At 43.0% G+C, this 16,503-nt stretch overlaps 1 protein-coding gene across 2 annotated transcripts in view; it reads left to right on the top strand.

Moving 5' to 3' along the window:
• The window catches only part of vopp1 (VOPP1 WW domain binding protein), a 52,107-nt gene that overhangs the window by 15,267 nt on the left and 20,337 nt on the right, over window positions 1-16,503 (top strand). The window contains exons 1-2 of one of the 2 annotated variants that reach the window (XM_041968484.1): window positions 10,800-10,921; window positions 15,232-15,309. In XM_041968484.1, the coding sequence (XP_041824418.1) occupies window positions 10,845-10,921; window positions 15,232-15,309 (155 nt within the window). In that variant the 5' untranslated portion in view covers window positions 10,800-10,844. Of the gene's footprint in view, window positions 1-10,799; window positions 10,922-15,231; window positions 15,310-16,503 lie in introns of those variants that run through there. The other variant, XM_041968483.1, reaches the window with a different exon arrangement.

Raw genomic sequence — 16,503 nt, 5'->3', positions numbered from 1 at the left:
TAATCACGATTAATCGCATGACATGCTGCGATTAATCGTTATGCGCAAAATGTCTCTTTCCTTTAAAAAAAGACCTACAGCTATAAAAGAAAATGCAGTAAGTTTTGGTTTACAAACACGACATCAGGGGTCTCCAACCTGAAACTCTGGAGCTGTCTCTCTGGACCTTCCACAATGCCTCTAAATACGTGGCTAAAATATTTTTTTAAATCTAGCTTTCTTGTCATTAGGTTGGAAACCATGGACTTTTTTTTCCTTTCTTTTACATCATTTTCCACAAATATCTACATTCCTTAGCAGAAAGTCTGTCTATCCTCTTTATAAAGGTTTTATGTTTTTCTTTATTTTAAAACCTTAAAAATAGAAATAAAAATGTGGTTCTTCAAAAATAACAAACATCCTATGGTGGCTCTTTATTAAAAATATATATTAACTGGCCTTTTTGAAAAGTCTCGTAACATTTGCGTCTCTAAAGTAGTTTTATTTAGCTGGCTGAGGGAAAAATGTCTCTTTGGATTGGAAAGGCTGCAGACCCCTGCACTAAACACATAAACAGGTTTAGCAGTAATTTTCAGATAAAATATTTCTTCATATATATTTGTAAAATCACATATTTATGACAAAGAAGGATGAAATGTTCAGGATTTACTAACTAAAAGGTAAAAAGTCAGCAGGATGAATTTAAAGCTGTGAAGCTGCTTCCTTCTAAACACAGAAGGAACAATATGTGATGAATATCAGCATCAGGTGAACAGACAGAAAGCAGGATGAGAATCTCACAGCTTCTAGATGGTGAGGAGAGAGAAATATTCACAATATGCACAATAACTTCCATCCATGCACCTTCACTGCTTCATTATCCAGGTTTCTGGATATAATTTCTCTAAACTTTGATTTTCAGTCTCCGCTACCGGAAGTTAAGGGTTAACATCTCGTTTCCGGGTGTAGCGTCAGGTCTGTAGATGTAAATATAAACATGTGTGGTATCCACAGAAAGTCCAGAATCTCAGCTACCAGCTCAGTAAAACCATTTCTATCACCAACAAACACAGTTAAGACAACAAATTATTTAAAGAGCAGCTACACAAAGTCCAAAAATATGTAAACACAAATGATGTCTCCCCGTGTCCACCCCACGACATGAACACGAACAAACGACTCCTCTACTGAAAGTTCACATCTCACAGATTCCACAGCTGGAAGTTTCATCTTAATATGACCAAGATTCACCGAACCAGAGGCAGAAGAAGACCCGATTTATGCTGCACGTTTGTAAAAGTCAGAAAGCATGTCTTACCTTTGCTGTCTTGCATAAATTAAAACCACATTTATTAAAGAAAATAATAATAAAAAAGTTTCCCGTCCAAAAATTACGATGTTGTGTCCATCTGCATGTATTTTACAAAGAGAAACGTTGGTTCTTTTTTTCTTCTTCCTGTTCCAGACAGAAAACATCTCTTTATTTTAATAAACCCGCTCTCTCCCAATCACGTCAGACGCAGCGCTGCAGCAGGGAAGAGAGACATGGACGCCATGTTTCTGTCATCAAAGCCAGCGGCCAGAAAAAAAAAAAAAAAAAAAATTATCGCGGGATTAAAAAAATTAACGGCGTTAATTAAGTGTTGCGTTAATTAAACGTTGCGTTAATGCGCGATTAACGCGTTAACGTGCCCAGCACTATTAAAAACATAAGAATAAAAACACTCAATGAAATCTTTCACACAGTCACGCGCACACACGTATACACATACACGCCATGTGTAACATGGCGGCGACCCACTGGAACATTTATGTATCTGAGAAATTTGGCTTGGTCAATAACACCTGGGTCAAGGTTCATATCAGAACTCAGGTAGCAGCCCAGACTAATGGGATGAGATCGAAGAAGTTTCCTCTCTACTACTGAATTGTTAGAGGATGACCCTCGCAGCTCATCTTTAGTCTTGTTATAAGGCCGCTAATAGGAAAGGAGTTCTAAGAACTGGTACTCTTGTTGGAGAACAGGAACATAAAATGATCCTTTATTCTAATGATGTATAGATATTTCATCACAGTCATAAATCTTCATTCTCTACCTTACAAAAACCATTGCATCACATGACCCTTTTTTAGTTTGAAATTTGAGATTTTGTTTAGTCCAAGAACATTCAATGGGGTTTTAAAATCCATTCCTATCCTGTCAACGCCCTCTTCTAGGTTTCCTTCTTGTTTTGGGTTCTTTTGAGTGCATGTAATCCCCATATATGATCACTTCAGCCCTGTTTTCACCAAGAGGTCAGACTCGCAACAGGTCAGTTTGTTATGGCAAACCCTGATGTCTGTAGCATTTCCACAGCAACTGTACCCTTACATAGTAGTCAAGGCTGCGTCACAGTGTGCGGTCATAGCTACGCAACATGGTTTATAACAAAGAAGGAAACCCTGAAACAAAAGATGAGAATGGTGGACGTACCGAGCCGCCCTGCACCGAACTATCCCGTACCAAGCCCTCCTGTACCGAGATCTCCAGAACTGAAATATCCTGCAGCGATTCATCTTGTACCGAGCCACCCCGCACCGAGCTATCTTGTACCGAGCTATCTTTTACCAAGCCACCCCGCACCGAGCTATCTTGTACCGAGCTATCTTTTACCAAGCCACCCAGCACCGAGCTATCTTGTACCGAGCTATCTTATACCGAGCCACCCAGCACCGAGCTATCTTGTACCGAGCTATCTTATACCGAGCCACCCCGCACCGAGCTATCTTGTACCGAGCTATCTTTTACCAAGCCACCCCGCACCGAGCTATCTTGTACCGAGCTATCTTTTACCGAGCCACCCAGCACCGAGCTATCTTGTACCGAGCTATCTTATACCGAGCCACCCCGCACCGAGCTATCTTGTACCGAGCTATCTTGTACCGAGCTATCTTGTACCGAGCCACCCGCACCGAGCTATCTTGTACCGAGCTATCTTGTACCGAGTCACCCCGCACTGAGCTATCCTGTCCAGAGCCTCCCACACTGAGATACACCACATCAAGATGCCCTGTACCGTGCGATCCTGTACCAAGCCGGACCTGCTGGTGGAAATGGAACTTTATTAAATTTTCTAGATGCTCTAAAATTAATGGAGTCAAACTGAATGATTTGAGTTCACTCTGGGGGTCTCAGGTAAAAAAGGCCTTCAATATCATCATGATGATGATGAGTTTTGTGATGTCTTCCAGTCGCTGCTACCATGCTCTGTTAAGTAGAACAAAAAGTTGCTCCAAGTTTTTTCATTCCTTCAGCCATCAGGCTTCTGAATTCTGACAATAGATAATTTTTTAATCTTTTTTTTTTTATAATTATTTTTATTGAGCACCAGTTGTACAGGACATGTACAAAGTTGAACATATAGAGGTTAAGTATACATAGAGTAGTGCTCATATCAACATTTTCTAGTAACAATAGCCCACCCTGGAACATTTGGGACATCCACCCGGAGCGATGGAGACAGCAATAAGGACAGGCAGAAAAAATGGCAACAACAAAATAGCATTATCATTGTCACTACCATCATTGATAAACATACATGCAGCAGGAAATAAAAGAGAGAAAACAAAAACAAAACAGCAACAGAAAAAACAGTAAATACAGGCTCTTTACAGCTTGTGTAGCTTATGCCACAAATCATTTGTTACACATGAATAATTAAGTCACACATGCAGATTCAAGAGGAGTTTGAGTAGCACTAGACAGGTAGGGTTTTGAGTTTACCTAAATAGGACAACACTGGATCCCAGACAGAAAAGAATTTGTTCCGTGACCCCCTGAGAGAGTACTTTATCTTTTCTAACTGTATGAAATGCATTAGGTCACTAAACCACAAGGACACTTTAGGTGGTTTGTTTGACTTCCAGTGTAATAATATCCGTCTGCGTGCTAGCAATGTTGTGAAAGCGATTTTGTTTTGGTAACTTTTCCTTATTATAGCATGTCTTCTATCCGTTGTACCAAATATGGCCATTGCTGCATTGGGTTGAAGGTCAATGTTAAAGCTTCTGATAGTGTTTTAAAAATCGTAGACCAGTAAGCTGCGAGGGATGGACACAACCAAAACATATGGGACAAGTTGGCAGGGGTATTTCAACATCTGTCACAGTTAGCCTCAACATTAGGGTATATTCTAGCCAGTTTTGCCTTGGAGTAGTGAATGCGGTGCAAAATGTTAAATTGAATTATGCTTAACCGGGCACAAGAAGTGCTACCGTTTACTTTTAACAAAGCATTGTCCCAAATGTCTTCTGACTCCAGTTCCCCACCCAACTCAGCCAACCAGTCCGCTTTGATCTTCGTAAGGTTTGTGTCTTTAAAGGAGGATATACAATTATTTATTCTTGAAATTAGTCTCTCAGTATTAAAAGGAGCCCCTAGCAGATCATCTAAACTGGGGGATGATGACATGTGAGGGAAGTTGGTGTCATGATATTGTATAAAGCGGCAGACCTGGAAATAACAAAATAGACTAGATCGGGGGAGACTGAATTTGCGAGACAGCTCGTCAAAAAATAGTGTTTATGTACATGTCTTTAAAATAATAAATACCTTGTCTTTGCCAAAGAATGAATTCGGAATCTTGTCTTGCCTGGGGAAAATTATGATTGTTAAGTATAGGACTCAGATAAGTTCTGTCTAAATTGAGACCATATTTTGAGGGTATTTATGACTACTGGATTGTTAGTGAATTTTGAGACAGAAATGGGTAGACTAGAGGTGACCAAAGCTCTAAGGGAAGTGGAGATACAGGATGCAGCTTCTAAAAGGCACCAGTTCATATCAGGAGTATAAAGCCAATGCATGACTTTGTAAATATTTGAGGCCCAGTAGTAATAACAAAAATTTGGTAGAGCTAGGCCACCACTGTTTTTAGGCCTCTGTAACAGTTCTAAGCGTATTCTAGGTTTCTTCTCATCCCACAAAAAAGAGGTGAAGGCCCTGTCAAGAGACTTGAAGAAAGATTTAGGGATATAGAAAGGAATACATTGAAATAGGTAGAGGAATTTGGGGAGCACAGTCATTTTGATACAATTAACCTTCCCTGCTAAGGATAGATTACATAATTTCCATTTCTTTAAGTCTAATTTAGTTTTGTCAAATAGTGGGCCAAAGTTTTTTTGGTTAAGTTGCTGCATATCTGTTGTAATGTTAATACCTAAGTATTTAAAGCCATTTTTTGACATTACAAATGGTAGATCACCATCTTGTATTTGAAGAGCCAGGGCATTAACAGGGTAATATTTTTACTTTTTTATATTAATACTTTTATTAATATTCAATTTGTATCCAGAAAAAGCTCCAAATTTTCTCAAAGTATGGATTATAACGGGAGCACTTTGAACAGGGTCTGATACCCCCCCTCCACCCTGTCAATTCCACTGATTGATGGTAGTGTGTTGAGTGTGATAGATAAGGGCTCTATAGCTAAGGCAAACAGCAATGGACTTATTGGACCCTGACGAGTACCCCTTGACAGCTTAAAATATTTTGAGCGTTTTCCATTTGTAATGACAGAGGCCTGGGGTGCATTATACAAGAGTTTAATCCATGCAATGATGTTAGGGCCATAACCAAATTTATCCAAACATGCAAACAAGTATTCCCATTCTATCCTGTCAAATGCTTTCTCCGCGTCAAGCGAGATAACCACCTCGGGTATCTCACCAGAGAGTAAATTACATTAAAAAGCCAATGGATGTTTATGAATGAATGGCGCCCTGACATAAAACCTGTCTGGTCAGCAAAGATTATTTCACCCATTGTTCCTTCTAGGCGAAGGGCAAGAGCTTTGGCCAAGATCTTCACGTCACTATTTAAGAGGGAAATAGGACGGTATGAGCCGCATTCTGTGCTATCTTTACCTGGCTTAAATAAAACGGTGAGTGATGCTTCAGTCAAAGTTTGTGGGAGTGAGCCACGGGACAGAGAGTCATTAAACATATCAAGCAGGATTTTTGATAGTTTGAGAATTTTTTTAAAAACTCGATAGGGTACCCATCAGGGCCTGGTGCTTTGCCATTTTGCATTGCCTTTATTGCTTTAATGATTTCTTTACAGTTTAATGGAAGTTCTAGGTCATTAAAGAAATGTTCCATGTCAGAGCAGTCTCCGGTCATCTCGGACGTATACAGATCTGAATAAAACGAAGTAAATGTGTCATTAATTTCTATGGGGTCAAAAGTTAATTCACCATCATCTTTCCGTATTTGGCGGATTTGTTGTGAAGCTGAGCGACACTTAAGTTGGTGTGCTAATAAGCGTCCAGCTTTGTCGCCATGCTCATAGAAGTATCCCTGTGTTTTTAAAAGTAGGCGTTCTGTTTTTTCAGTCGATATCAAATTATATTGTGTTTGGAGGTCCAGCTTCTTCTTGTAGAGCTCAGGGGAGGGAGAGGCTGAGTACTGATCATCCGCTACAGATATTGATTTTATGAGCTCGTCTTGTTTAGTTCTTTTAATTTTATTCATTTTGGCTGAATATGATATAATCTCACTCCTGATTACAACCTTTAGTGTTTCCCAAAGGAGAGAGGGGGAGATGTCATTTTTTTGTTAGATTCTATAAAGTCATCAATTTTTTGGGATATAATTTTACAGAAGTTGTCATCAGATAAAAGGTTTCTATCTAATTTCTAGGAGGGGCGTTCCAATTTATAAAGAGGGAATGTAAGATCTAGTAATACAGGGGCATGGTCTGATTCAACTATGGGTAGGTACTGAGTTTTGTTGACGAAAGGGAGAAGCCTACGGTCAATGAAAAAGTAATCTATTCGACTATGTGAGTGATGTACAGGGGAGAAGAAAGAAAAGGATTTGCTCTGTGGGAACAGAAAACGCCAAGGATCAACATGTCCTATCTTGTCCATAAAATCTAACAGAAGTTTAGCTTTTTTAGAGAGGTTTACATACTTAGGATTCGAGCGGTCAAGCAACGGATTGGCCACACAGTTTAAATTCAATTGGTGTGAATCCAGATCTGGAATCAGTGAGATAATTTTACCTATAAACTTGTCATCATCCCAGACTGGAGCATAGATGTTTACCAAAACCACTGGTTTGTGAAAGAGTAGTCCGGAAACCATCACAAATCGGCCATGAGGGTCCGTATTAATAGTGGTCACATTAAAATGAATCTTTTTATGTATCAGGATGGCCGTTCCACAGGTTTTGGAATTAAGATTGGAATGAAATATGTTACCCACCCAACCTTTTTTTAGTCTAATTTGATCTTTAACCAATAGGTGGGTTTCCTGAAGAAATGCCACATCACATTTTAAATGTTTAAGATGATTGAATATCCTGGTTCTTTTCACTGGCCCATTTAAACCTTTCACATTCCAGCTAATGAAGCGTACTGCGGCACCTTCTGCATCATTACCAGACATCATGTGTACTTGGTGAAAACAAAATAAGGAAAGGAATTTCTTCTCTTAAATAAAAAAAAAAAAACATAAAAAAAAAATAAATAAAATAAAAAGAAAGAAAGAAAGCCCGTACTACAGAGATGTGTTGGTGTCCCTTACCCTATCCCTACTCTTAACCCTATCTGAATTCAAAACCAGAACTAAGCCTATACTTGTCCCTCTCGCTGAGGCAAGCTGCAGGCTAAACACTATTTCCAAAGACTTCCTGCAAAACATCCTCTTTAACATTTATACCTGAGAGGCTCCCAGTTGTTGTGATTTGCTCTGCTGAGACCTCTTAACATTACATATATCTAATATGTATGGGAGAGAAAAAAAAAAAGGGGGGGGGGGGGGGGGGGGTGTAAATAAAAATAAAATCAGACAATTCAAGGAGGAAAGAAACAGAGAGAAAAAAAGGGGGGGTCGCAATCAGGCAACAGTGACTTTCAACACCTGAGTGTGCATCTGTAAACACATGTTCATAGCGTAATAGTTTCCATATGAGAACACATTCTGTAAGCATAACGTGTCAATATTACATTTGAACTAAATGGTGGTTAGATTAATGATAGAGTTCAAGGTATATATACTCGTGAACAGCAAAATATCCATTAGTCTAGCAGAAACGTGATGGTTTGGTGACTGCTGCTTGGCTTGAGATGGAGAGATAAACTTACATGAGCTCGTGCCCCGATGATTAGCCTTAGCCAGTCTGTACTGTGCTGTAAAAAGTCCTACTCTCTGCTGAATCTGCCGAAGGACTTCTGAGCTTCATCAGGTGACTCGAAAGTAAATATGTCGTTTTCATACGTCACTCGCAGCCAGGCTGGGTAGAGCAGGTGGAATCTGACGTTCTTCTGATACAGGACTCGCTTTATATTGTTGAAAGCAGCTCTCCTTTTAGCGAGCGTTGTGCTGACATCCTGGTAAATTCTCAATGTGGCATCTTGATATCTGAGCCCATGACTCCGAGCCCAGCGCAACGCAGCTTCTTTCTGCTGGAATCTGGAGAAACAGACCAGGAACGTGCGAGGGGATGATCTTGGGCCAGGTTTGGAGGTCGGGGTCCGGTGGGCTCGCTCCAGCGGTGTGGGGAAAACGTCAGGTCCCATAACTTGAGTGAGAAGATCTGACATGAACTTTAATGGATCCTTGCCGTCTTCACTGCCTTCCGGGATGTTTAGTATACGGAGATTAGATCTCCGTGAGCAGTTCTCAAGGTCATCACACCGGTCCAGAAGCAACCGGTTTTGGCTCTGGAGCGTTTTAATAGTGGACTCTGCTGCCGTGAGCCGTTCAAAGTTATTACCAGCCACAGACTCGACTGAGGTAAGGCGGTTCTGGAACGAGTTGATTGTGGCCTGTAGAGAGTCCAGAGAAGCTTGTATCGGTTTGATGGCATCTTGAATTAGAGAAGAGACGTCTTCCCTAAACGAGGCTCTCTGTTTAGTGAGTTCGGCAGAAAGTTGGTCCATAGCCACCATCGCCGATGCAGCGGGTGTTTCAGGTGGTTCAGGCATCGGGTTGTTAGCAGCGAAAGATGCTAGCTTCCCAGCAGCACGTTTTCCTGGCGTTTGCATGTTACTGGCAGCTTTTGCGCTTATAGAATTGCTCATTTTATCCAAGATAAACTAGTGTGAATATAGTAACGAGTTCTGTCGAGGTATTTACAGGTAAATTGTTTTTTTAAAAAACGGGTGGCAAAAGATGAACTGGGAGCCTTCACGTGTACGTCCTCGCCCTACATGTCACAGCCAGAAGTCCTCCATTTTTTAATCTTTTAATAAAATGAATTTGCATATCATAATGTTCTTGGGGTTGAAGACGCCATCATCGACCTGTTTCAGAGAGCCCACACTCATCTGGACCAATCAGGCAGCACTTTGACGAACAGCTAACAAACAGACCTCAGTTTGTGAGACTGTGTGTTTGAGATGGAGGTCAGTAGCACTGGAGGGACTACCCTCCAAGCTACAAGGAGGAGTACAAGGGACTGTACTCTCACCTTTTCTCTTCACACTGTCCACCTCAGACTTCAATACAACTCTGAGTTTTGTCATCTGTGGAATCACTCTGATTACTCTGCAGCTGTGGGGAGTATCAGGGATGGACGAGAAGCTGAGTACAGAGAACTGGTCAGACAGAAGCAATCACCTCATCTAGAACACAAACAAAAGAGATGAGTGTGGAATTCTGGAGAAACAGCAGTAAAGAAAATAACTTTACATCCTGGGAGAAGAGGTGGAGGAAGACCAGAACCTCAGAGTTCAGCTGGACAATAGACTGGACTGGAAATGCAACACAGAAGCAGAATCTTCCCTGGAGGAAGCTGAGATCCTTCAATGTCTTCAGTGAACCAGAACCAGGGCCGGAGACCTAAAGAGAGTGAATAAACTGATTCAGATGTTCTGGTTCATTGCTGAGGATAACACTGGTTCTGATTCTGTCCTGGGCATAATTTCGCTTCTGATTCTTTGCTGGGAAACAACAGGAGGGCTTGATACTCGTGTTTTGTTTTGTTTTTTTTTTTGTTTTGTTTTTTTTTTTCAGGGAAGAAGTCTGATCCTAGTTCTGTGCTGGAGGTAACTCTGGTTTTGTGCTGGGAACATCCTCTGTTCTCATTTTTTTAAGGGGAGAAGAAGGGTCTTGGTTCTGTGCTTGGTTCCGCCTCCTCCCCGGTAAGGTTCCCTGAAGTTTTTGACAGTGACTCATCAGGGTGTGCCGGGTTCCTTCTGCAGTGTGACATCATCTTCTCCTACCATCCGGAGCTACAGGACGGAGAAATGATCGCGAGAGTCATCTCTCTCCTCAGAGGAAGTGCACGTGAATGGGCTATGGCAGTCTGGACTCGGGAAGGTGATTTTCTCAATACTTATGGACATTTCGTAACCCTCTTTCGTGCTGTTTTTGATCATCCTCCAGAGGGCAGAGAGGGGGTGAACAGCTCCTCCGTTTACAGCTGGCAGCCCACTGTATGCACTGGACGTCCAGACGGTGGTGGCTGCAAGCGGGTGGAACGTGCCGGCTTTAATCTCCACCTTCCGGCAGGGGCTCAAGGCAGAGATAAAGACCGAGTTGGCCTGTCAAGACGATGTTCTTTCACTGAATGCACTGATCTCCCTGGTGATCTGACTTGACAACCTCCACCGAGAGAGAAATGGTTTTGCCAGCCGCCCTCCTGCTCGAGATGACACCAACGGGGAGCCAATGCAATTGGAACGGGCTAAGCTGTCAGCAGTGGGTGGGCACTGTTCTTTTCACGCTTCAACTTCTCCATCTCCTACAGACCCGGAAGATGCTTTGTCACGCAGAGACGGTCAATGTTTGGAAGCCACAGAGGTGACGCCCATTCTGCCTGCTTCTGTGTTCATTAATCCCATCATCTGGGACCTGGACGCCGACATAGACCGGGAATTGATGCGGACTCCTGCACCTCCGGAATGCTCGTCCCACCTGAAGTTCATCCCTCCGACCCTCCAGGATAGAGTGATCAGGTGAGCACACACGGCAACATCCTCAGGGCATCCCGGAGCGAAATGCACAGCGGACCTGCTCGCCTAGAAATACTAGTGGCCCCACCTGGCTGAGGAGGACCTTCAATACGTCCGTTCCTGTTCCTGTGTGTGCTGCCACTAAATCTCCTCGTCAGCTACCAGCGGGGAAGCTATTACCTCTGCCAGTTCCACAGAGACCATGGTCCCACATAGCCATGGACTTCCTGACCGACCTGCCAGTCTCTGAGGGATATACGGGTTATGCTGGTAGTGGTGGACCGCTTCTCAAAGTTCTGTAAGTTCATCCCTTTTGCTAAGCTTCCCACTGCTCTCCATGTTACTGAAGCCCTCTTGGCCAGGTCTTCCGGAACATCGGTCTGCCCAAGGACATGACCGGGGGCCGCAGTTCGTCTCCCGGGTTTGGATGTCCTTCTTCCGCTGCCTGGGGGTTGCGGTGAGTCTGACTTCCTGATACCACCCTGAGTCCAACAGTCAGGCGAAGAGGACCAAACAGGAGCTGGGATGGATGCTGCGGTCCCACTGTTCCCAGAACCAGCACGACTGGGCCCGGTTCCTGCTGTGGGCAGAGTACGCCCAGAACTCCCTCAAAAACACCTCGGCGGGCCTGATGCCCCTTCCAGTGTGTGCTGGGGCATCAGCCCCCTTTGAGCCTGTGGAATCCAGACCTGATGGGAGTTCAGGCTGTGGATGAGTGGTTTCGCCGGGCCGAACGGGTCTGGGAGGCAACGCATGTCCAACTACTCAGGGCCGTACGTCATCAGAAGATCCAGGCAGACTGTCGTTGCTCGGAGGCCCCCACCTTTCAGCATGGTGATAGAGCATGGCTGTCAACCAGGGACCTTCGCCTCCATCTTCCCTGCAGGAAATTGAGCCTTCGCTTCATTGGGCCCTTCAAGATCCTGCGGAGGGTCAACGAGGTGACGTACACTCTTCAGCTGCCTTCGCACTTCCGTATCTCACCTTCATTTCCCTCCTCAGGCCGGTGATTAGGGGTCACCTTGCTGATGCAGTGCAGATTATTCTGTCCATTCCCTTCTGGACTCCCGACGGCGTCATGGCCGGCTTGAGTATCTGGTGAACTGGGAGGGTTATAGTCCTGAGGAGCAGTGTGGGGTCCCCAGGAAGGATGTGCTGGACCCTGCTCTCTATCATGCCTGCTTCTTCCGCTCGGGTGCGTTCCACCTCTCCTGAGTACTAGCCACTGGTTACAGCACTACGATACCCAGAAACCCTCTGCTCTGCCTACTTATACTCCCTGCTCAGACTCATCATTGTGTTGTACTCCTGCTATCTCTTTTGACCCACACCGGTCATTTCTGTGGTAACAGCCTTATTAAATCCTCTTAACTTTTACCTGCGTTTGTTTCCGGCTTCTCTCTGGCTCAGCCTGACACCCCAAACCTCTGGAATGAGCTTCCTTTACATATAGGACGAGCTCCCTCAGTTGACATTTTTAAATCTTCTTTGAAAACATACTTTTTTTCTTTGGCTTTTAATCCAGTGTGAGTTTGACATAGCTTTTATTGATTTCTGATTGTATTGTTTCCTTTTTATTTTTAATCTTTTTATTAATTATTTCTGTCCTGTGTTTTACTTGTTGTGCAGCCCTTTGGTCAACAATGTGTTGAATTTTGAAAGTGCTATATAAATAAATGTGGTTATGGTGCAGAGTGATGTCTGACTGGCTAGCTACTGCTGCAGATCTGGAGGCGCAATGCAGGTTCAGTTTGGAAATTTTGATGTTGTCCACGTGAAACCATTTCATTCTCCGCATTTCAAAGGCATGGCCCTAAAGGCACATTTATGCTCAACACAGAAGACAGATATGCAGACGGACGGACACTTTCGTTCGTCTTCTGCATTGGTGCGTAATTTGGTCCATTTTCAGGGAGCTTAGTTATCTATCGCTTAACGCAGAAGACGGAGTAATGCCACTGGAAATTGTGGGGGCAGTGCTGAGTAGGATGCCTACAAACTAGAGAAGAAGAGAATCAAGAAGGGAACAAAAACGAGAAGAAGAATGAAGATGAGCACAACTGTATAAATTGCACAAGCTATTGAGGATGACTATATGCGAGAGTTTGCATGGTAGGAAACAACTTTATACCGACGCATTACCGCTGCTAAACGGTGTCTGAAACAGACGCCGGCTCACAGGAGTGAAGTAAAGAGAGCAGAGAGGAGCCCAGAGCATCATGGGATGTCCCCCCAGCAGCCTCGGCCTGTAGCAGCAAAACTAAAGGTCACCAAGATCAGGGTCACCAAGCCAGACATGCTACAAGATTTATTAGGAAGTCTGAAGCCGGACTGGGAGCCGGTTCCACAGAGAGGGTCCAATAACTGAAGGCTCTGCCTCTCATTCTACTTTTAGAACCTCCAGGAACCAGCCAGTGTTGGGACGCATGTTGGGTAACAATAATTTTGGAGTAACAAGGTAAAGTAGTGTGTTACACTTAAAATATTGGTAACGAAATAACTTTACTGGACTACAGTAGCATGTTTTTCTACGTTACTCGAGCCGTGTTTACCTATGTGTAAAGTTCTGATCTGTTTAAAGTGGTACACGCATACTGCTGCCTCTGTGTGTGCTTGCCTGGGCACGTTGCAATAGAGACGTAGCTGATTGTGTGCCAACAAAAGAGAAAGAAAAATTAAGCTGGAGAGTCGGAGATACAGGCTTTTGGTCAGTCGCGATATTCACATTATTTTCAGTTCAGTCCAGTTTCAGTCCAAACTTGTGGAGAAAGATCCTGCTCACTGGTCAGTGGAAGGAGTCCTTCAGCAGCCAACCCGCCTTAACAAGCAGCCGACCCGCCTTAACAAGCAGCCAACCTGCCTTAATAAGCAGCCGACCCGCCTTAACAAGCTAAACTTTTTTCAACATTTCCTGGAGCGCAGCAGCTGGTAAGACAGAAATGAACAAGCTAGTTGCAGGTTCATTGTAGGAGACATGCTCCCCCTGTCGACTATTAATTCGCCCAGGTTTAAAAAAAAGTGTGTCCATTTCTTCCCACAGACAGGGATGTTGTTCTTGTGGTTTTAAAGCCATTTTGTTTACAATATACAGTAAACACTCTGCAGACAGGCAGTGATGTTTATCCATGTCTAGACGGGGAATTAAAAAATGGTAAAGTAATAAGTAGTGGCGTTACTTTTCAAATGCAGTAACGAGTTAAGTAATTTCATTACAATTTACAGAAGTAGCGAGTAACTAGTAACTAATTACTTTTTTAGAGTAACTACCCCAACACTGGAACCAGCAGTCCACCTGAAGTCAGATTGAATGCTGTGTTTTCACTGGTTAAAGCCTGCTGGCTGATCTCTTGATGGGGCATTGAAGCTGCCTCAGACTGATGACGTCATGGCTGATTTTTCTCTGTTGACTTGAGTTTATGTTTGAAGTTACTGAGATGCAGAAAGTTGGTTTATCCAAAGTGGTGAAGACTGAGTGGATCTGCCAGGATGAATGTAAACCTGTCTAAGACAAGGTGTGCAAAACCTATTAACTCAGCACAGAATGATTTTTATTTTTGTGGGGTGCTGCTTACCTAACTGATCTCCATCTGTTATGAAGTTTCAGCAGCCAGGTGGCTCTTCCTCTACTTAATTTAATTGAAAACCAGAATTTGTGGTGCCATGTGTTTATAGAGACTGAGCAGAGTGTTCTGTTAAATATCTTACACCCCTAATTTAAACTTGGAGAGGACCATATTACTAATTACCATTATTGTCTGTGATTTAATTTATGTTGGAAGAGCATGTATAACTTTTGGCCAACAGAGGGAGCTGTGGGCTGGTGTTGCTGTAAGTCGACACAACATCACCAGTAGAGTGAGTTGTAAGACAGACGCATGTAACGCAGCAGCACACGAGACACAGCCACTAAGTGCCTTTCTTTGTTATATTCCAACAGAAATAAAATTTAATTGTGCTACACAAGAATCGGCCATGGAGCATTCTTAAAAGTGTAACAAATTCACTTTCAGAAAATTTTATAAAGTTTGTGTAGTCTTCTTCAAACAACAGCTCAAACTTTTCTGGTTAATTACAGCCAATACTAATACATTCTCTATGAACATGTTTTCCTGTAGTTATTTTTCTGTTTCTTTCATCAAACAGAATTAGTACCATGTGACCTGATTGGAAGTTAGTTGTCAGCTTTCAACTCTCTTTCCAATCTGCTGGTTTCAGCTCTGTTAGGTGGAGGTAATGAGTCCAGCATGAGGCGCTGCCTCCATGTGTGATGGTTTGTTTCTGACTGCAGATGCTCTGCTTTCTGCCTGTTGCAGATGTCGCTCCTATGAGGACTGCTGTGGGACTCGCTGCTGTGTCCAAGCGCTGTCCATCCAGAGACTATGGTACTTCTGGTGAGTTACGGTTGAACCAGCATTTGCTAAAAAAGCACAAAGTATAGAGAAGATGCAAAATATGAAAAAAACAAAGACATTCATAAAAGGTTTGAATAAAAGTGAGCAAAATAATTCAAGTTAGCAGAGTAATAACTCACTCAACCGACGATGCCGTCTCCACCGCCCTGCACATCGTCCTCACACATCTGGACACAAAGACTCCTACGTCAGAATGTTCTTAGACTTCAGTTTAGCATTCAATACACTCATAGCTAATTTATGTAATTAACTGCGTTAATATGTTAAACACAATCACTACGAGCCCCATACATCCGTCACTTGTCCGTAATGACGGTGGGACATGGAGAGATGGAAAAGATGAGCCACACCAAACTATTCCTGCAATTTCTTTTTAAACCATCCTGCATCCTGCACCAACATGGCTGCTCTAGAGGATCTCTGGTTTCTCTGTGCAGCAGCTGCTTCCTCCCTCTCCTCTCATGTTGCTCCGGGAATCATGGCTGTCTGTGATCAGCTGATCGGCTTTTCTCTCTTGCTGTGTGTTTATGGATCAGCTGAGGAGGAAACTAGCAGTTCATGTTCACACCGTCACATATTTACACCAGTCTTGTTGTTGGCAGGACCTTCTCTAACATAGTAGTTGCTGGTGGTAGATAGGGTTTATACTTCAGCTATGCAGGGGCGGGTCTAGAAAAGTTCTAATGGGGGGCCAGGAGCACTGACCAGGAAAAGGGGGGCACAGATTAGACCTTTTTTTAGGTCTACAATTTATAAAATATTTAACTGATTATTACAACTGAAGTGATCATTTGATGTAAAAATGACAAGAAAAGCTAGTAAAACAAGCAGCCAATGATGTATTTTATCAGCAGGTGTTAGGCATTAATATCTGGCGGGATCAGCCAGCGTCAGCTTTGCACGTTTCATTTTCTGTCTAAGAGGTGAATGTCTGTGTTTTATTGGATCGTGAGTTTTGAAGAGCAGTTGAAAGTTTTCGTCTCTGACTTTACAGCTTTCCAAAAATGAAATTTTTAGGATATTGTCAGATGGGTCATCTTCAGCTCTACTGCCCTCCTCAGGACACTTTTTTCCTTCTGGCTCAACTTTCGTGTTTTACTTTGATCATTTTGCTGAAGCTTGTGTCATTTCACAATAATTCTTCTGTTTAGACAAATTTTGAAATCCAGTTTC

Source organism: Melanotaenia boesemani, chromosome 18, assembly GCF_017639745.1.
Source record: "Melanotaenia boesemani isolate fMelBoe1 chromosome 18, fMelBoe1.pri, whole genome shotgun sequence".
In the NCBI taxonomy this organism is placed as follows: domain Eukaryota; kingdom Metazoa; phylum Chordata; class Actinopteri; order Atheriniformes; family Melanotaeniidae; genus Melanotaenia; species Melanotaenia boesemani.
This window is presented reverse-complemented; position numbering and strand designations above follow the sequence as displayed.